General features: G+C 43.0%; 1 protein-coding gene across 1 annotated transcript in view; it reads left to right on the top strand.

The window, feature by feature from the left end:
* The window catches only part of DSCAM (DS cell adhesion molecule), a 759,593-nt gene that overhangs the window by 673,907 nt on the left and 63,421 nt on the right, over positions 1-22,265 (top strand). The window contains exons 22-23 of the mRNA XM_024120069.1: positions 12,477-12,630; positions 21,177-21,294. Of these exons, the coding sequence (XP_023975837.1) occupies positions 12,477-12,630; positions 21,177-21,294 (272 nt within the window). The remainder of the gene's footprint in view (positions 1-12,476; positions 12,631-21,176; positions 21,295-22,265) is intronic.

Here is a 22,265-nt window from a genome sequence, read left to right as displayed (position 1 = left end):
CCGCTCCGCGGCATGTGGGATCTTCCCGGACCGGGGCACGAACCCGCGTCCCCTGCATCGGCAGGCGGACTCTCAACCACTGCGCCACCAGGGAAGCCCCTGTGGACCACATTTTTTAAAATACTGCTTTCATCAGTTAATTCTGATGATTACCTTGTGCAAGAGGGGTTGTTTTTATTCTCTTCTCTGTACTGGTGCTGACATGGAGATTGTGCAGCCTGCCCAGGACCACGCAGCTTAGCAAGGTAAAGACAGGGTCTGTAGCCCACAGGGGTCTGAGCTCAGGAACCAGGCTCTTCACCCTAACAGCCTACTGCCTTCCCCGGGGAAGCTGCCCCATCTTGCCTCAGCATCCCCAGCACTGATTTTTAACCTATCTTTGACGTAACCATAATCTCTTGCATCACTGTTGGAGGGGGGTATAGCTGAGCCCCCGCAGTGGCACGTCAGTTTCTTAAGTACAGGAACCACAGTTAGTTACTGTTATACCTTTGGAAACCCTGGTATTATGCTGATATAGTAGATGTTCAGCAAATGCTATGTTGAATTAAACTTTATGGATGACGGCTATGAGTCAACCAATAGAGGTTAAACTCTATAATGAAGTTTCTGCTTAATAAGGCAGGAAAAGTGTGTTATAGACTTTGGGATGCTTTCCGTCCCCTAAGGATTTAGATAAAATGCCCGTGCTTTTGAATCACTGACATGGAAATCATTCTGCCACAGTTCCAGCTAAATGACCTATTGCTGGACCTCTTTATTCTGTAATGGCAAAGCTGTAAATAATGGAGTTGCCAAAAGTCATCCAAAGAATACACAGTCATGTTTCACAGACACGTACGCAATTAATCACGTCAGCAGATCTTTTTTGGGCACCTCTGTGTGACAGGCATGCATTAGGCTCTCTATGCTCTTGAGATTAACTGAGCTCTACTCTAGCACTCAGCATCTTATCATATGACTGGGAGAGAACTAGAAAAGTTTCCCTGAGACAGACCTACAGCTAAGCATATGAAAACCAGCGCTGGTTTTATGAGATTTCTGGGGAAGTATCAATATATTCTTGAGCTTCCTTAGAAATATCTCAGTATTTCGTGACCAGTTCTGATGAAATATGTTCTAAATCTGCTTTAAATTTTTTGTGCTTCAATTTACATATATTTATTAGACTCCAACTCTTTGGGGGAGTGAGGGGAAGTACATGCTATCTTTTATAATCTAGTTCTTTAAAAAGATGAAGAACAATAATCTAGTTCTTTATCTGTCCTCAGTGAACCAGGCAATAACTGCTCAATATTTCTGTTAAGTCCATATTTTAATTTTTTTTAAATCATCGTCTGTGGTGCTTCAGTTTCATTGGGCATCAAGTGAAGCTGTCCAGTTGCTATAATAGGTCAAAATGCAGGTGACCCCTATGCTAGGGTTGGGAGAAAGCTTGGCCTTTAAAATCCTGAGCCCGATTTTGGACTTTATTGAACAAAGGGGAGCAGAATCATTTATTCAAATGGAATTTCTTTACAGAAACAAGCCCTAAAAATCACTTTTCAAGCCCAGTCTCACAGTATTGCCTGCCCAGTTTTGCAGATAAATTGCCATTACACATTCTGGCTTTGAACTTCCATTCATTCAAACTAGACAGCAGTGTAAACTTCTCCACTGCTTCTTACTGCTTCCAAAGTAGCCACAGATGAAAATGCCCTTTTGATCAATTAGCTCTAGGAGCTTTTGAAAGATTCCAGCTTTGAAAACATATCATCTTTTTGACTTGGTCTGATACAGACATGGGGTACTATTTAAGGAAATAAATGGCTTCAGATCGTTTTCAATTAAGAATTAAGAATTTTTTTTTTCCAAAACTATATATTATACCTATATTACATTTATTACCTAGAACAGCCTTTCTCACAATTTCTTTCTTGTATTGTGAGAAGTTATGTAATGCTAAACCAGTTCTTTTGTGCAAAATTTGTTGAATCGCTAATAGCAATCAAGTTAAATTAATAAAGCTTTTTTACAGAGAGATCATTTGTATGGCAGATGGTATGACAACAGGGAAAGGATACGAGAAAACTGTAGTAAATGGAGGTGATTTTGTTTGAAAGAGAGTGGGAAATATAAGGATCCTGTAATGTCAGTCTGTCTATTGGGACAATGCCCTGATTCTAAACAATAGCATGGAGAAACTAGTTTCTTCCATGCCTTTTCTGCATATCAATTTTAATTCACTTGCAAAACATTATAACAATAATTTTTATCTTTGGGAGACCCAAAATTAAAATATTTTATGTTTGGAAGTCTTTTTTAAAAGTAGCCCATAGCCATTTATATAATAGCCGATAGAGTGATCTTGGTAGAGTACAGAGGAAACCACCAAAATTGACTAAGATAAAACAAGTAGCTTTAATATGCTATTATTTCTATGAGAGCTGGCCATCTTAGTCTATTCCATTCGGAAGATCTTTGTGCTGTATTATCTTCTTCTAGAGATGAAAATAATGAAATAAAATGGAAATCAGATCAAAATGTATTATACATAGAAATCTTAAAAAGAGGCAAATCTTAAATTGATCCAGCTAACGGTGTATTCTTCATGTAATTGAGGCTATTTCTCTGCCACTAAACAGAAGGATTTTATATGCTCTGAAAGAGTCATTGCCCTATAATTAAAAGAGCTGTCATTTTGTTTATTCTGCTTTGGAGGTTTTTTTTTAATCACTGCTGTGAACATTCTATCTATGAAATCATAGCATTCAATTTTTTTTAATAGGATGTTAATAATTAGATGTTAAAACTTTTTAAAGTACCACATTTCTTTGATAGAATTAGTGTTTCATTACAAAGTTAATTGAAATTTTTTAAAGTGGAATTCTGTTTATATGCATCAGAAATGCTGAATAATTTGATCTGAGCAGCCTGCAACTCCATAGTCATCCTCTACCCATTTTTTTCTGTTGTACTCAAATAAATTATAGGTCATTATTAAAGTCCCTAAAACAACAGACATTTCCTCAGTCCATTCCAAAGAGTGGTTAGTGGGTCCCGACCCTGCAGCGTTCTAGCCTAGGATCCCTGGGGGGTAAGTGGAGGGAGGAGGGTGAGGCAAGGCCCACTCAGAGAGCCTGAAGCATCCATGGGGGAGCGATGGTAAGAACATGCAAGATTATAATCCAAAGGGCACTCTAGGATTGACCCCATACTAGGACACAAAGCAAGCCTCGACATATTTAAGAGTATGGGAATTATTTCAAACATCTTTTCTGACCACACCTGCATGTAACTAGAAATCAACCACAGAAAAGAAATGAGAAAAAAAACTATTACATGGAGACCAATCCAAAGGGCAATAATGGTAAGGACCATGAGGGACATATAAACAAAGGGAAAATATAACACCTGATTGAGGGGATTAAAGAAGGCTTTACAAGGCTTTACAAGTTCATCTGTTCAGCTAAATAGTGTAAGAAATTTGAAAATGGATTCAGCCACTATTGGGTAAACATCCAGTTTTATAGAAATTACTAAAGAGCATTTAAAGTAGCTCATTGTGGCTAATTTTACCTTATTTACTGGTTAAAAAGTATCTTCGACATGAAAGGAAAAATAATACACCAGCATCCCAAGACAGGAATAATTCTGGAGTGAAAGTAGGACTGGAAGATGCTGTTCCTAGCCTTTTCATGGGGTGATATTAAAGCACTAGGATAAGACTAACCTAAGCAACCTTCACATCATTTTGAGGAGGATACTATTGAGTTCCTCAGAAATGCATGACTCCACCCACCAGACCTAAAGCCATAACACAGAAAGGCAGAACACTGGAAATGTGAGCTCTCTGGCTTGGGTGTCGAAAGGTGAATATCGTTAGCTGTATTTTCCACTCTGGGTACAATTTTAGGGAGGCAAACATGTCAGAAGCCTTGTAAAAACTTGCTATAAATATTTTTTTAAATCAAATGCATGAAGTTCCCATTTATTTTCCTAGGCATTTTACAAATGTGAATTCATGTCCTTGACTATGACAGGGATAGTTTTAGGAAGGGAATTCAAGTGATTTTATTTCTAGATTTTAGTACGAATTTGTCAGTTGCCTTATTTTAATTTTTCCTCCATTTGCCAAACCATGGTTATATCTCCTTCCTTGACAAGCAAACTTACCTTATAATCTGTACAATGGAATTGAACTCAATAAGTGTCTGTGAATTCAAACTCAGCAACTATTTATGAGCTTTTATTATTACTAGGCATGGTATTAAGAGCATCTGCACAGCCCAAAGGAAAGATCTGTAGTCCAGCAAGCTTGTATGGCTGGCCCCAGATGTCCTGTACCTGTTGTCAAGCCTCATCGTACACATATTTCTAATCACATCAGCCTCCACACTTCCAGGGCAATGGTGTTGGCATAATACCCCAACTACCTCCCAGAGCAAAAACCCATGAACATTCGATTTGAAGCACGATATTTGCAATAGCTCAATACATAGACTACTTACACATTTTATAATTTAAGTGTGTGTCTTGAAAGAATACCGAAGTCTTCCCTCAAGAAAACTATGGACTGTCCCTGTTACGTGACACCAGCTAAAGAGAAGGACCCTGTTCTTCTTCTTCAACAATCTCTGATGGACCAAGAAATACATAACTTGGCTGCCACTTGGAGGATTGCAACTGAGAGTGATTAATTAATAATCAATGTCAGTTAACTCTGGATTCTGATAGAATCAGCATGTTTAAATAATTTTTAGATGAGAAAGAACAACATTTTCTCAAATGGCTAACAGGAATTTATGATGGGCACAGAATATTGGCCACCCCAATCCACAAATGCCCTGTCTGCTCCATCATGCTGGCACCGACCAGAATTAAAAATGAGCCGTGGGGCAGAATTTCCCATCAAGAACCAAGCGTACACAAGTCATATACCTGGCATCAGAGCTTTCTTAATGTTGATTGGTTTTGTATTCCCACAGGTCATGAAGTAACACAAGCCTTCCCTTAAAACAAAAGTTTAGCCCAATTATAGTAATCCATTCAAGATTAATTCATATTGTAGGAATAATAAAATCTTCTAGAATGGCTAATATCTCTGTCCTGACTCTGAAAATGATGAGACTAGAGAGTTAAAGATCTACCAGAAGAAAATTAAATATTTAGATATTTAAATATAGAGAAAAGTGTCTTTCTCCCCCTCCCCATAAATTTCTCCTTTTGACAAATTTGTGATTCATTCATCCCTAAGAAACTACACTGGGAGTTTGTGTATCTTTATGCTACCATTTCCTATCTTGTTGCCCTTAGAGTGTAGCTCTGCTTTGTTATTTTCTATTCTATTTTCCATTCTATCCCTCCATGCTCATTTAATGCTTCAAAGTCTTTGAAGGATCAGCCTAGCTAAAGTATCAGGAAAAATCCGGAAATAAAATCAATCCCTCTCACTGAGCATTCCCAGTATTTGGGAGGTAGTATCACATAATGGAATGCAGGTAGAAATTGGCAAGTCAGTTTAAACATGATTCAATCCTTGTGTTGGAAAATCTGGTATCCAATAAAAAGAAAATTAAGGAAATGTAAATATAATCAGTGCTATTATACATCATATAAAATTTTAAGGAAAATGTTCCATAAGGAAGTAATAGTCATCCTCCCTCTTTCCCAGAACAAGCATATTTGGCTGAGCATTGAGAAGGGTTTAAACAAATAGATTTGCTTCACTACCCTGAATGGGTTTCTGATTAACCTTTTTCCCATTTAGCTCTTTTTCTCTTACCTGTTGCCACCTCTTGAACTTGTTAGCAACGGTTGAATTATGCACCATCTGTGGATAAGTAATGCTGTTTAAAACAAATATTATATAATTTCCAGTACCCCCCTCTATTGGAGACATCTCATACCCGCGGGCATCCCTCTGGAGACAGCTAGCCTTGCTCTCCCTTATAGCGTCCACGTGTGAGCATCCGTAACCAAGCACCTGCAAGTGACAGCTAGTCCTAGCACAGCCTTCTCTCCTTTTGTTGAGCAGGGCTAGCCTTTAACCTTCTCACATGTGACTCACCTATCTCTACGGTGAGTTCAAAGACCCCAACCACCCATAGGTGGGAATGTACACAGACATCTCTCAACAAAAATATCCTATTCTTGACTCAGCTTCTTATGGGACCCAGAGATAAGTGACAGTCAGAACATTAGAGTCAGAAATCCCTGCATAGGTGGTCTCGCATTTTTGTAAGGAAAGAAAGTACTGGTATCTTTGGGACTATTCTCACCTCTTAAGGACACTGCTAAAGCTTCATGATAACAGGAAAAGTCACATTTAGTATCCAGTTACATATATAACAAAGAAAACGAATCAACTCTTCAATTATTTAAATTGTTCAGTCAGTTTTCTGCTTGCCTTGCTACCGAGACCAAAAAAATGGTGCCCAATTTTATGGCAGTCATCAGGGGAGCATAGTGGCAGCACCAGTGCAACCAATTTTCCCAAATAACCAGTAGGAGCCCCTGAATAGCTTGGCTCTTATTTTCCATCCTAATCCTTGGAGAAAGGTCATTCCAACAGGGGGAAGTTTTTATAAATAAACCTCTTTTACTTCAACTTTTGGTTAATCTTCTCTGTAAATGGTGAAACAAATATTGTTGCATAAGAACTCATAGTTTTATCATTGATTTTAGCTATGCTTCATGTTTCAGGTAAAAACTAAATAAATAAGGGCCAATTGTAGCTTATAGACAGGATAGTGATTGGGTTTTAACCAGGGACTCTGCACTCTTCATGGAAAATTTTGTAAATATATTTTAAAGCTCTGTTGAAGTTGAATGTTCAGTAAGTGCAATAGTTATAATTTGCACATCATACGCTTTGTAAAATTAATTTGGCAACAACATTGCCTTCGAATGTTACAGAACACAAGTACACATAGTCTTGGGATCGTCTTCTCGGTTTTCCAGGAAACAAGTCAAATTCCCTCTGAACTTCTAGAGGAATTAATGTTCCCCATGATTTTCTATAGCGGAGTCAGGCTGGTGTGCATAAGGGGATGGGGGATTGGTTGGCTAAAGCGGGGCAAGTGGAGTACAGATGCACACATGCACCCTAGCACATATGCACATCTGAGCACTCTGTGCAAGAGTCCCATAGTCTCCCTTTAATCATCTGCACTAGGTATCTGTATGTTAAATATTTGACAATGGGAAATTCTCTGACATTATTTTTCATTGAGAGAGCATAGGTTTTATGACAATTAGGAGGTATAGTTGACACTTGTGTCCCGTTTAATTGCAGAGCTGGGACTGCAGCTTATGCAGCCTTGTGACCTACCTAAGGTTTACTTTACAGCTCACAAGGGTAAAAGTAAGTTCTTCACGTGTTTGATTGCTTGCAATTGGCAGCATGGGGTGTGAGGAAGCAGCACTGGACTTGAATCAGAAGCCCTGAGCTTGAGTCTCTGCTCACCCTTGTCTGGCACAGTGACCTCAGTGAGTCACTTACCCTGGACTTTAGTTTCCCTACAATACGGATAGGCTGAGAATTTTCCAAATCTTTAAGTTCTAGCTCCTTTTTGCTTACCAATTCCTTCTTCAATTTATGTCTCTCTTCTCAACTTTACTACCACTGTCAGCAGGCACCAACACTTTGTTAGGAAGTCTCCTCTACTAAACATCCAATTTCATCACTTGCAGGTACTACCTTCCACAAAATACTAGAACATGACCACAATTCAGCCAGGTTCTTTGCCACTTTGTAACAAGGATTGCCTTTTCTCCATTGTCCAACAACATGTTCCTGATTTCCATCTGAGACCTCACTAAAATGGCCTTTACCATCCGCATTTCTGCCAGCATTCTACTCATTATTATTTGCGTATTCTCTCAGAAGTCCGAGGCTTTTTCCTCAGCTCTCCTCTTTTCTTTCTGAGCTCTCACCAGAATCACCTTTGGCGAACACTTCATGGCAATCTCAGCTCGTTCTATCATCAACCTCAAAACTCTTCCAGCCTCTACCCATTTCAAAGCCACTTCCACATTTTTAGGTATTTATTACAGCAGCACCCCGTTTCTCAGTACTAATTTCTGTGTTTGTCTGCCTGGACCGCTATTTTGTTATTAAGTTCATAGATGTTTAGGATTGCTGTGTCCTCTTGATGAATTGATCCCCTTATCATTATAAAATTACTTTCTTTATCACTGGTAATATTCTCTGCCCATAAATCTACTTTGTCTGATACTAATGTAGCCATTGCAACTTTCTTTTGATTGGTATTAGCCTGGGATAGATTTTCTGTCCTTTTATTTTTAACCTACTTGTATTTTTATATTTGAAAAGCATTTCTTGTTGGCAGCATATAGTTAGGTATTGCTTTTATATCCAGTCTCAAAATCTCTGCTTTTAATTAGGATTTTAGATCATTTACACTTAAAATAACTATAGGTATATCGACATAGGTTTAAATCTATCATCTTGCTACTTTTTTATTGTCCTATTTGTTTCCTGTTTACTCCTTTTTAGACTGCTTTGGATCAACTGAATATTTTTTATAATTCTATTTTATTTTCTGTTGTCTCATTAGTTTTATTTTACTCTTATTTTGTAACCTTAGTGGTTTCTTTGGGATTAATGCATATCCCTTTTCATTCTACATTCAAGTGATATTAGGTACTTCACGTACAGTTTGAGAGCCTTACAATACTATGCTTCCATTTTTTTCCCCTTCCTAACATTTGTGTGATTGTTTTCATACATTTTACTTTTATATATTTTATGAACCCCACACTACATTTTTATTATCTTTTAATTATCAATTATCTTTTAATGAGATGTAAATAATAAAAAGTCATATGTATTTATTCACGTTGTTACCATTTCTGGTATCTTACATTCCTTTGTGTAAGCTTATATTTCTACCTGGTATCATTTTTCTTCTGCCTGAAGAACTTTCTTTAACATTTCTTGTAGTGTGGCTCTGCTGATGATTAATTCTTTCAGCTTTTTCTATATTTGAAAAAGTCTTTTTATCTCTTTCATTTTAAAATATGTTTGTTGAATATAGAATTCTAGGTTGACTTTTTTCTTTCAAAACTTTAAAACTGTTGTTCCACTGTCTCCTTACTTGGTGTCTTAGTCAGCTTGGACTGTTATAACAAAAATGCCATAGATTGGGTGCTTTTAAGCAACAGAGACTTATTTCTCACAGTTCTGGAGGCTAGAAATCCGAGATTATGGTGCCATCATGGTAGGTGAGAGCCCTCTTCCTGGTTGCAGATTTCTCATTGTATCCTTACATGGTAGAAGGGGGCAAGGGAGGTCTCTTGGGCCTCTTTTATAAGGGCACTGACCCCATGGGTGCGCTTCACCTCCCAAAAGCCACACCTTGGGAGTGTGGTTTCAATATATGAATTTAGGGGGGACATTCGGACTATAGCACTTGGATTGTTTTTGACAAGAAGTCTGTGACATCTTTATTTTTGTGCCTGCATATATAATATGTCTTTTCTCTGGCTATTTTTAAGATTTTCTCCCTATCACTGGTTTTGAGCAATTTGATTATGATGTGCTTTGGTGTGGTTTTCTTCATATTTTTGTGGCTGGGTTTTATTGAGGTTTTTCGTTTTCTGGGTTTATAGTTTTCATCAAATTTGGAAAAATTTCAGCCACTATTGCTTCAAATGTTTTTTCTATCCTGCCTCTTTTAGTGATTCCAATTACATGTATGTTAAGCTGCTTGATGTTGTTCCATAGCTCACGAATGCTGTGTTAAATTTTGTATTCTCTTTTATCTCTGTTTCACCTATTAATATATCTTCAAGTTCACTAACTTTTTTTTTTCCTGCAAGTGCTCATCTGCTAATAATCTAATCCAGTGTATTTTTCATCTCACATATTGTAATTTCATCTCAAGTTTGACTTGGGTCATTTTATATCATTCATGTATCTATTTAGATTTTTTAATATCTGTAGCTATAATACAAATTATAATAACAGTTTTAATGCCCTTGTCTGCTAAATCTAATATCTGTGTCAATTATGGGTCAATTTTGATTGATTAAATTTTATTTTCTTTTCGAGTCCTTTTTTCTTGTTTGTTTCTTTGCATTTATGGATTTTTTTTTTTGCCTCTGAGTCCTTGTGGGATTTTTATTATTATTATGATTCAAACAGAAAGTCACAAAAATTATAATCATCCTTGGAATTTTTTATAGCAGCTTTTTAAAAATTTATTTTATTGAAGTATAGTTGATTTCAAGTGTTGTGTTTGCTGGGTCATATGGTAGTACAGAGTGAAGTAAGTCAGAAAGAGAAAAACAAATATCATATGCTAACATATATATGGAATCTAAAAAAAAAAAAGGTTCTGAAGAACCTAGGGGGAGGACAGGGATAAAGGCGCAGACGCAGAGAATGGACTTGAGGACACGAGGAGGGGGAAGGGTAAGCTGGGATGAAGTGAGAGAGTGGCATGGACATATATACACTACCAAATGTAAAATAGATAGCTAGTGGGAAGCAGCCACATAGCACAGGGAGATCAGCTCGGTGCTCTGTGTCCACCTAGAGGGGTGGGACAGGGAGGGCGGGAGGGAGACGCGAGAGGGAGGGGATATGGGGATATATGTATACGTATAGCTGATTCATTTTGTTATACAACAGGAACTAACACAACAATGTAAAGTAATTATACTCCAATAAAGATGTTTTTTAAAAGTGTTAATTTCTGCTGTACAGCAAAGTGATTCAGTTATACATATATATATTATTTTTCATATTCTTTTCCATTATGGTTTATCACAGGATATTGAATATAGTTCCCTTGTTGTTTATCCTTTCTATATATACTAGTTTGCATCTGCTAATCCCCAACTCCCACTCCTTCCCTCCCCCGCACCCCTCTCCCTTGGCAACCATCAGCCTGTTCTCTATGTCTGTGAGTCTGTTTCTGTTTCATAGATAAGTTCATATGTGTCATATTTTAGATTCCACATATAAGTGATATCAATCACATGGTATTTGTCTTTCTCTTTCTGACTTACTTCACTTAGTATGATAATCTCTAGGTCCATCCTTTATACTAGCTTTTTTGAATTATAATTCACATACCATGAAATTCATGCTTTTAGAGTATACAATTCAGTGGCTTTTAGAATATTCAGAGAGATGCACAATCCCCATCATTATCTAATTTTAGAACATTCATAATCCCCCCCAGAAAAACCCATACCCAATAGCAATCTATCCCCGTTCTTCCCCTCTCCCACCCAGCCCCTGGCAACCACTCATCTACTTTCTGTCTCTGTGGATTTGCCTATTCTGGACATTTCATACAAGGTAATCATAAATGTATAGTTTCTTGTGATTGGCTTCTTTCACGTAGTATAATGTTTTCAAGATCCATCCAAGTTAAGCATGTATTGGTACTTCATTTTTTCTATTGTTGAATAATCCTCCATTGTATGGATGCAACACATTTTATCTGGTCACAAGTTGCTAGATAGTTGGGTTATTCATATCTAGAAAATTTTTGTTGAATGACAAACATTGCGACTTTTACCTTACAGGGTACTGGATACTTTTATTCCTGTAAAATTTTTGACTTTTATTCCTGGATGCAGTTCAGTTCCTTGGTGACAATTTGATCTTTATGAATCTTGCGTTTAATATTTGTTAGGCAATACCAGTATGGTGTTCAATCTAGGGCTATTATTCCCCACCACCAAGGTAAGACCCTTAGGCACTATGTTCAGTGGTTCCATGGGTCTTGAGGGCTTCCAGTCTGGCTGGTGGGAGCAGGTGCTATTCCCAGCCCTGCGCGAAAGCTTAGCACTGGGACCTCCAATCCTTTCAGGTGGTTCTTTCCCTGGCCTCAGATGGTTTCTCCTCGTGCACGCATCTGCTCAGCTGAAGACCCAAGTGGGACCCTCTTCAGATTCGCCATGTAGCTGTCTTCCCGGTGCTCTGTCTTGTGGACAGAGCCCCCTTCCAGGCTCTCAGCTCTGTCTCCTTGACTCAGGGAGGCTGCTGGACGCTTCCTGGGTTCCCTTCTCTGTGCCATGGCCTGGCAACTCTCACAAAAATGTAGCAACCCTGCAACTGTTAGCCTCACCTCATTTATTTCCCGTATTTCAGGGAGATGATCACTGTCCTTCATTACCCGACGTGCAATGCCTTTGAAGCTGTTTCCTATAATTTGTGTGTTCTTTGGTTGTCTCAGGTAGAATGGTCCATCTGGTTCTTGTTATTCCATCCCAGCGGAAAACAGCCGTGCCGTGAGCCATAATGTAAAGGGTTAAATTACTCATTGGTGGTAGTCAAAGCTGCTGCATAGACAAATTCAGACTATGTAGATATTGCAGATCCAGCCTTTTAGAGAGGGATGAGAGGTGGCTTTTGTTTCTTATAACAGATAATGTGTTAATAAGCATTCCTTTAGGAGATCCATTTGTGCCACTGGCCTCCTTGAATGTGGGAACATTTATGTCTCCTCTCACAGGTGATCAGCGAGTTTGAAGCCTCTCCTGACTCATTTTCCTACAGAATTCCTAACCTGAGTCGGAATCGGCAGTACAGCGTCTGGGTGGTGGCCGTGACCTCAGCCGGGAGAGGCAACAGCAGTGAAATCATCACAGTGGAGCCAGTAGCTAAAGGTATGCCACCCATTACGGTAAGGGCCTCATTGCCTACGACTCTTTCGACTGGTTTTAAGTCTCTGTTCTCTCTGAAATAAAGCTTAAAATGCCCTAAAGATAAAGTAAACCAGAATAGCATGTGTTATCACATTTCAGCCCAAGAAATAGATTTGCTGCTAGCTGGCACTGGGCTTTTGTGCAAATCAGGAAAGCATCCTCCTGAGGATGAGTGGCTTTACAACTTCCACTGCCTTGGGGAAAATTAGGAAAAAGAGCCCCCATTCACCCCTTTGGGTAGGTGAAAATCACTGCATAACAGCTTCCCAAGCCAGTTCTAGTATCTTCAAAATCAGGTCTCGTGCTTCTTAAAGAGAAATGTCTATTTTTTGGTCTATGGAATTTAGAACCTTACGAATATAAGAAAATCATTAGTTGTTCTTCTATTGATGGAATGCTGTATACAAAGACCTTAAGTAACAAAAGGAAGTTTGTTTTAGGAGGAAAAAGTTCCTAAAAGTGAATATAATATCTTCACACTGAGATGTTAAATCTGACCTTAAAAAGCACGTATAGACACAGAATTATTCTACTTATTCTACTTCGGGTAATTGCTACCATGCGGGGGTTCGAGTCCCCCTAAATTAGCACTTGTCATGAATAAATGCGTTTACCTCACAATTCCAGGCCAACAGGAGTTGTCCCGGGTTTGGGAATACGCCGCATTGGCAGTGTATTACTCATAAGGCTTCTAGGTGCCTGAAAGAGAAAATAAACATTCCAAGATTCCAACTTTCCCTCTAAGAATGCTTGATCACATGCTGGTAATGTGACAGCTAAGAAAGAGGCAGAATAAAGTAGTGAAGGAAAAAGAGAGTGGCGTCACATTTTGAACATAAATTCAAATAGAAAATAAGTGTATTGTTGGTAAGGAATATAAACGGTGGATTTTTTTTTGGTCTATTGCACTCTTTGATCATAATATCCAGCTACCCCCAACATACACTTTCTAACATTTAGAAAACAGTGATTATCAAAGGGCATCAGGACTGTGGGATTTAAAAAAAGAGAACTGCAACATAAGATGTAGGGTTAGAGATAGCCTCGCCTCTTCTGTACTCTTGTTCATTCAATGTTACATCTCCAGACCCAGCCAGGAATGGCTTGGCTAAGGTAGAGGATGTGCCATACTCAGAGGGGAAACAACTGGAAAGTGGCTACTTCCACGGGAATAGGACTTGTCAGGGGAGATTAAGTGTCATTTGGTCATTTAAGAAATCATTTTGAGTGCTTATTGTATGTCAGGCATTATGCTAGCAATACAGGGGTGATTTTGTCAAGGGAGCCTGACTGCTGTAGCAAAATACCCTGTAAGTGTCAGTGGCTTAACCTGATAACCCAGACCAAAACAGATGTTTCTGGACTGGGTGGCTCATTCCACATGGTGACTCAGGGATCCTGGCCTCTTCCACCTTGTGATTTGAGATCCTGGGTCCTTTATTTCCAGCCATGTAGATGGAGAAAGAGAGCATGGAGTCTCATAAAGAAGGTTTTCACGGGCCAGATGTGGACGTGTTTACTTCATTTTTACCCATATTCCATTGTATAGAATGAAACATGGGTCGCACCTAATTTCAAAGCAGAGCTTAGAGATGAAGCCAGGCTGAATGTCGAGAACGAAAAGGAAACAGGGTGTGGTGAGCACACAGGAGTCTCTTCTAAGGATTATACACAACACACGTGTTTACTGTCTGCCCTCGTGGAGCTCAAAATTGGGTGCGGACACAGTAAACAAAGCATCACAAATATACATGTATAATTGCAAATGTCAATAAATGCTTTAGAGAACCCACTTTAGAACAGACCCCACTTAGAGCCTTGGCCACACAAAGCTGAGTAAATGCAGTTACGTGACAAGGGAAGAAGATGCGTCCCGTGTTCGAAGGCCTCCAGCCTAGGTAGAGTTACGTGTGTTGGAGGTCTGGATGCTGGACCCGTGGGTCTGGGGAGGGGGGAGCGGTCTCAGGAGAGCCGGGGGGAAGGCAAAGGCCTGGCCAGCCTGGGCCTTCGAGGCTGTGTTAAGGATTTCAGATTCTACTCTAAGCAAAATGGAAAGACACTGTGGAGTCCTAACCAGAGCAGGGACATGATCCTATCTTTGTGTGTGCACGTGTATTAAGATTTCTTTTTAGAACAGCTTTAGGTTTATGGAGAAATTGTGATGCTGGTAAATAGAGTTGTGCACTTCACGTCAGGTTGCTCCATCACTGACATCTTACATCAGTAGGTGTACTCGTGACACCTAATGGCAGGTGTGTTTGAAGACCATGCTGATGTCTACATCCTGAGTGAATCACAGGGAGGTAAAGGTGGGAAACACAGGAGACCAGACAGGAGCCCGAGCAGTCAGGCAGTGTGGCCTGGGCTAGCGTGGTAGCAGAGGGGCCTGAAAGGTGTGTCCTGGGTGTAGAAGTGATGGGACTCAGTGGACGATGTGCCGGGGACAGGGGGAGAGCAAGAACGAACAAGCAAATCTAGCACGCATTGTTGAAGGTGGTGGTGTCATGTGTTGGAGAGGATGACCGTGGAGGAAAGGGTTTGTGAGGCAGGTGAAAGGATATGGGGACATCTTGGACACATTCAGTCTGAGGTGACTGAGAGCCATCCACTTGGAGATTCTGTGCCGTTGGGGCGAGTCCTGACTCTTAAGAGACATCTGGCAGGAGGCAGAGAAGGAGCAGGGTTGGCACCCAGGCACCCCTCACACCTGGGCTGGGGAGAGCCCACCTGGACCACAGAGGGAGGCGCAGAGTCAGGTCCAGGGGTAGCTGGAAGCACGTCGGTTTGCACTGGCGAGGGAGAGGCCCGGGAGCTGGCAAAGCAAAGGGTGTCAGGCCAGACAGGCAGGGTCAGGACCAGGAAGGCAACGTCGGGAATTCGCTGCTGCCGGGAGACCAAGGGAAGCAAGAAAGAGGCAGAATAAAGTAGTGAAGGAAAAAGAGAGTGGCGTCACATTTTGAACATAAATTCAAATAGAAAATAAGTGTATTGTTGGTAAGGAATATAAACGGTGGATTTTTTTTTGGTCTATTGCACTCTTTGATCATAATATCCAGCTACCCCCAACATACACTTTCTAACATTTAGAAAACAGTGATTATCAAAGGGCATCAGGACTGTGGGATTTAAAAAAAGAGAACTGCAACATAAGATGTAGGGTTAGAGATAGCCTCGCCTCTTCTGTACTCTTGTTCATTCAATGTTACATCTCCAGACCCAGCCAGGAATGGCTTGGCTAAGGTAGAGGATGTGCCATACTCAGAGGGGAAACAACTGGAAAGTGGCTACTTCCACGGGAATAGGACTTGTCAGGGGAGATTAAGTGTCATTTGGTCATTTAAGAAATCATTTTGAGTGCTTATTGTATGTCAGGCATTATGCTAGCAATACAGGGGTGATTTTGTCAAGGGAGCCTGACTGCTGTAGCAAAATACCCTGTAAGTGTCAGTGGCTTAACCTGATAACCCAGACCAAAACAGATGTTTCTGGACTGGGTGGCTCATTCCACACGGTGACTCAGGGATCCTGGCCTCTTCCACCTTGTGATTTGAGATCCTGGGTCCTTTATTTCCAGCCATGTAGATGGAGAAAGAGAGCATGGAGTCTCATAAAGAAGGTTTTCACGGGCCAGATGTGGACGTGTTTACTTCATTTTTACCCATATTCCATTGTATAGAATGAAACATGGGTCGCACCTAATTTCAAAGCAGAGCTTAGAGATGAAGCCAGGCTGAATGTCGAGAACGAAAAGGAAACAGGGTGTGGTGAGCACACAGGAGTCTCTTCTAAGGATTATACACAACACACGTGTTTACTGTCTGCCCTCGTGGAGCTCAAAATTGGGTGCGGACACAGTAAACAAAGCATCACAAATATACATGTATAATTGCAATTGTCAATAAATGCTTTAGAGAACCCACTTTAGAACAGACCCCACTTAGAGCCTTGGCCACACAAAGCTGAGTAAATGCAGTTACGTGACAAGGGAAGAAGATGCGTCCCGTGTTCGAAGGCCTCCAGCCTAGGTAGAGTTACGTGTGTTGGAGGTCTGGATGCTGGACCCGTGGGTCTGGGGAGGGGGGAGCGGTCTCAGGAGAGCCGGGGGGAAGGCAAAGGCCTGGCCAGCCTGGGCCTTCGAGGCTGTGTTAAGGATTTCAGATTCTACTCTAAGCAAAATGGAAAGACACTGTGGAGTCCTAACCAGAGCAGGGACATGATCCTATCTTTGTGTGTGCACGTGTATTAAGATTTCTTTTTAGAACAGCTTTAGGTTTATGGAGAAATTGTGATGCTGGTAAATAGAGTTGTGCACTTCACGTCAGGTTGCTCCATCACTGACATCTTACATCAGTAGGTGTACTCGTGACACCTAATGGCAGGTGTGTTTGAAGACCATGCTGATGTCTACATCCTGAGTGAATCACAGGGAGGTAAAGGTGGGAAACACAGGAGACCAGACAGGAGCCCGAGCAGTCAGGCAGTGTGGCCTGGGCTAGCGTGGTAGCAGAGGGGCCTGAAAGGTGTGTCCTGGGTGTAGAAGTGATGGGACTCAGTGGACGATGTGCCGGGGACAGGGGGAGAGCAAGAACGAACAAGCAAATCTAGCACGCATTGTTGAAGGTGGTGGTGTCATGTGTTGGAGAGGATGACCGTGGAGGAAAGGGTTTGTGAGGCAGGTGAAAGGATATGGGGACATCTTGGACACATTCAGTCTGAGGTGACTGAGAGCCATCCACTTGGAGATTCTGTGCCGTTGGGGCGAGTCCTGACTCTTAAGAGACATCTGGCAGGAGGCAGAGAAGGAGCAGGGTTGGCACCCAGGCACCCCTCACACCTGGGCTGGGGAGAGCCCACCTGGACCACAGAGGGAGGCGCAGAGTCAGGTCCAGGGGTAGCTGGAAGCACGTCGGTTTGCACTGGCGAGGGAGAGGCCCGGGAGCTGGCAAAGCAAAGGGTGTCAGGCCAGACAGGCAGGGTCAGGACCAGGAAGGCAACGTCGGGAATTCGCTGCTGCCGGGAGACCAAGGGAAGCGAGACTGGCAGTGCCCTTGGGTTTGGCCACGCAGGGGACCTCAGGGACCTTCCAGAGAGCAGCTGCAGTGGGGAGCGAGGACCAGGTGACGGGAGAAAGTGAATGGGAGGTGGGGAAGCAGAGGGACTGAGCAGAACATTCTCTAAACGTACATCACCAGGAAGAAGTGACAAGAAAGAGAAGCTGGGGGGGGGCAGGGTCTCCCCCCAGCCAAGGCTCTGGTTTCTGAGGTTTAGCGTGTCAGCTGCAGAGCGCGCCGTGTGGCCATGGGAAGACTCCGTGGACAGGGAGAGGTGGGTAATACCAGATAAGGAGCCGACGGCCGCAGGATGAGGTTTGGAGAAGGAAACACAAGGGGGTTTAGAGATTCAGTGGCAGGAAATGCGAAGCTCCCGGCTGGGGTCTTCCAGTTTCTGTATCAAGTATCAGGCAGTTCGGGGCGGTGAAGGAAGGACCAGAAGTTTGAGAAAAGAAGGGACAACAGGAAGTCATCCTTGCAGAGAAGCGGGAGGAAACTTACTAACGAAACTGACACGGGCAGGGAGAGCTGAGAGGCCAGGTGAGGTTGGTGACTGTAAATCTATGGCGGTTCTCAGGTTCCCGGGTACGTGGATTTCTCCAGAAATGCTCAGCTTCTCATGCTTAAATGGGGTTCACCCAGAGCTAGGGTTGATCTCCATGGGTTTTCCAGAAAGGGGCTGAGCTAGGGAACACCTCCGGGGTGGGGCACACGTCCGGCTGGCAGGCACCACCCAGGAGCCCCAGACCCTGGCAAACCATAGACCATAACGCCCGAAAGGTCCAAGCTGGACAGACGGGGCCACCCGCAGGCTGAGGATGCTGGTGCAGCTTGTTTTGTAGTTGTTGGAAGATCAAGGCAGGCTGGCAGCGGTGGCAAATCTGGGGGGTCCAAAGATCCAGGGGAAAGTTCAGGAAGAGGGCTGCCGCTTCGGTGGAGGGAGCAGCGGAATGGAGCCCCGCACCCAGTCCTGGAGGAGCAGCACCCTGGGCAGGAGCCCAGGGCCGGGGGTGGGGCGTGGGGGGCGGAGCCAGAGCACGCGGTGCGTGGGGGGCGGAGCCAGAGCACGCGGTGCGTGGCTGGAGCAGCGCAGGAGCTGTGGAGGGGTGTCCAGGTCGCTAGCGGGCTGTGGCTTCTCATCGGAATCACCTGAGGTGCTTGACCCTCGGGGCTTCCCTGGTGGGGCAGTGGTTGAGAGTCCGCCTGCCGATGCAGGGGACGCGGGTTCGTGCCCCGGTCTGGGAAGATCCCACGTGCCGCGGAGCGGCTGGGCCCGTGAGCCGTGGCCGCTGCGCCTGCGCGTCCGGAGCCTGTGCTCCGCAACGGGAGAGGCCACAGCAGCGGGAGGCCCGCGTACCACACACACACACACACACACACACACAAAAAGACAGACCCCCGGAGCCCACCCAAGATCCGGTGAATCACAGAGTCAGAGTAGGAATCTGCATTTTTAGCAAAGATTCTAGGTAATTCTCTTGCCTGCTCCAGTTTGCTTAGTTCTTGAATTTCAGAGGAGGATCCGGTAAATTCCAACTTCCACAAATGGACATTAATTCTAGAAACCGGGCGTGTTGGGCTTGAAGATGAAGTGGTTTTAGCCAGTGTTTTTCAAAAGCCTAGTGGAAAACCACTCATCAGTCCTGGAATTAATTTTAGCCGTTACAGCCAGCATATTAAAGAACTAAAATGGAATAGAGTCCAACGGGCTAGACTAGCTAGGCTTGAAAAGAATGTAGAAAATACCAGAATGCATCATACACAGTAAGCATGAATGTGTAGAACTTTTCTACATGCATGTGTTTTCATTTACACACACATTATGTGTGCAGCTTCTGGGATTCAATGTAAAAGATATTTCTTACGGGGGGAGGGGCTGTTAGAAAGCTTGAAAGCCCCCCAACTCTAGCTGGGTTTCCCTAATCACCCCCATTTTGCTGCAAGGATATTCCTCATCATAAAAGGACGGTCTGAAGGGTTTGAAAGGGAAAATGCCAAACTTCCAACGTCAGAAATCCGGTGCTCCCTGCCCAGGATATTTTTGTTACCGTGATAGAAAATCAGAAAGGTCAGTAAGTGATAAAGCGGGTTCTGCCCTGGAATACTCCATTGCCAGGTGAAGGGTGCCATCCGTGAGCCACCTCTGAAGACCCTTCTCTAAGGAGGAAGAGCTGCCGTTTCCCCTGCAGGCAGGGAACGTAGCTTCAGACACATGGGCGGCTTTTGCTGTAATACTTGCTGCACAAAATAGGCCCAGCTTCTGAGCCCGCCGGCACTTCCTCTAGCTCTGCTCTTGCCTCCAATGCTTAGAACAACACAAGTCAGAGCTGTCTGGCAGACCTCAGTGATGAAAGCTTTGTGCTCTAGATCAGGATGACTTCTAATGAGTTGGCTCTGGGAACTCCACCTTTCCTGGCATTCCAGCACCCTCCTGAGAAGTCTGCTCCCCACATCTGCTGGCCAGTCTCAACCCTCAAGCCCAAAATGGTGCAGGGGTGCCAACACTGGTCCCATCTTTATGGGTCCATCATCAGATTGGAGCTGCCTTCCACCGGTGGGATCCTTGTCTGTGCATCCAGATGGGCTGAGCTTCTAGAGAGTGGCCCAGAAAGCAGTGTCCCAGTGAAAGGCAAAGGCCGGGCAGATCATTCAACCTCTGCAGGACTCGTATCTTGGTGTCTCTGTCAGCTTCTGTGTCTCACCCAAGAAAGTGGCACTAGGAGGCTGTCAGTACCGGGCCCCTCTGGTCTCCAAGGAGGCCCCTGCTGACACGGGGCTGCCCTGGGCTTTTTCCTCTCCACTTCCTGGGCCCTGCAGCCACTTTGGGATTGTACCAGGGCCCATGTCCCCAGGAGATGCCCCTGTTCCAGAATCTGGATCACTGCCCCAAGCAAACAGTGGTTCTTCAAGAGAGGCCAGTCTGGAAATGTTTCTTTTCCTTAACGTTTGTGCTGAAGATCAAGCTGATATAATAAAGTCGGGAAAGTACCACAAAATTGATAAATAGAAGTCGTTACAGTTTTACTTCTTCCCGTCTCGGGACTTTATGTTTTGTTTTGTCTGTTCTCTCAGATATTACAAGTATGTTTTAATGTGCAGTTTTGGGTGTTGAGAGAAATTGCTTAATAAGTGCTTTGAAAAATAACTGGGCTCATAGAAAGTACATCTTGGAGCTGCTGGGCTTATGAAGCCCCAAGTGTTTAATTTGGGGTCCTTGTGGTTTAGTCAATACAAGGGGATAAAATGCTACAATAGGGGTTTTCGGCAGTTTGTATGTTCGTACAATGAACATCCCTTAGACACACTCTGATACCAAGAATAGTGTTGACAGGTGTGACATTGATTGGCAGGGTTCCACTCTCCTTTCTGGGGTGTTGCTGGGTTGGGGAGGGTCACCTTGGCCTCTGTGTAGATGCCTCTGGAGTTACTGGGCTTCTGCTCTGTTTGGTGGTTCAGCTCCCGCACGAATCCTGACCTTCAGTGGCACGGTGACTACTCCCTGGATGAAAGACATCGCCTTGCCTTGTAAAGCTGTTGGGGACCCTTCTCCTGCGGTAAAGTGGATGAAAGACAGGTAACCAGTAACCCAATGTATGCCCTCAGTACATCGGACACACCGTGCTGAGTCTCGTGGTCTAATTTTGTATATTTACACTCTTGAAAGCTCCAGGAAAACTACCCACTCTTCTGCGATAGAGAGGAAGTTGGTTGAGGGCAGTGGTGGAAGAATCTCAGCGTTAACACTAAAAGCATCTGATCTATCTTGTCAATTCTCTAAAAATTCCGAGCTTTCCGTTCATAAGAGAATGCTTCCGAGGAAAATAGTCTAGCCAGCCCAGTAATCTCCGTGGAAGTTTCCTGTACCTTATCACGAAAATCTCCTGTATATCTGAGATGAGCGTACCCAAAGTGACTGGAGAATTAGCACTTATCTCTTCTCCTTCCAAGATAATGGACCAACTAACACTAACTCAAACGCTCTGAGAAATAACTTTAAGAAATGGAATGCATTAGACTTAGCTAATATAAAATCTGGTTTTCCGTGCTCAGTAGGAATTATTACAACAACAGCAGATGAGATGGAAGGGAGGAAATGGGTGAGATGGATTCTGTTCGTGTAACTTTTTAAAGTAACTTACCTCTATTCAGAGGCAGAGATTAAGATATAAATAAAGGGCTGGGAACTCACTGGTGAGCCTAGAGATTTGGTATAAAATGGATTCGGAAGAGTTCCTCTTTTCAAACAAAGACGCTTAAAAGACACAAACTATTGAAATGATGGTCTTGGCCCAGTGACCACTTTCTCATCTCTTTTAAGTCAGTTAATACGAGGGAAATAAGTAAGCTCCCGAGGTCCAGTGGCATGCCACCGGATGTGGGGAAGATGACTGGACAGTTGTCACCATGGCCGAGGCCAAGATGTCGCCGAGGGAACTCTCTTTATACTAGAGTCAGCTCATCACCCTCTTGGCATATACCACGGTTCATTTCTTATGCCCAAATCATTAACAACTGTAACTTTAAGTGAATCTACAAGCGACCCCC

The sequence above is a fragment of the Physeter macrocephalus genome, chromosome 8 (assembly GCF_002837175.3).
Source record: "Physeter macrocephalus isolate SW-GA chromosome 8, ASM283717v5, whole genome shotgun sequence".
Lineage (NCBI taxonomy): Eukaryota > Metazoa > Chordata > Mammalia > Artiodactyla > Physeteridae > Physeter > Physeter macrocephalus.
This window is presented reverse-complemented; position numbering and strand designations above follow the sequence as displayed.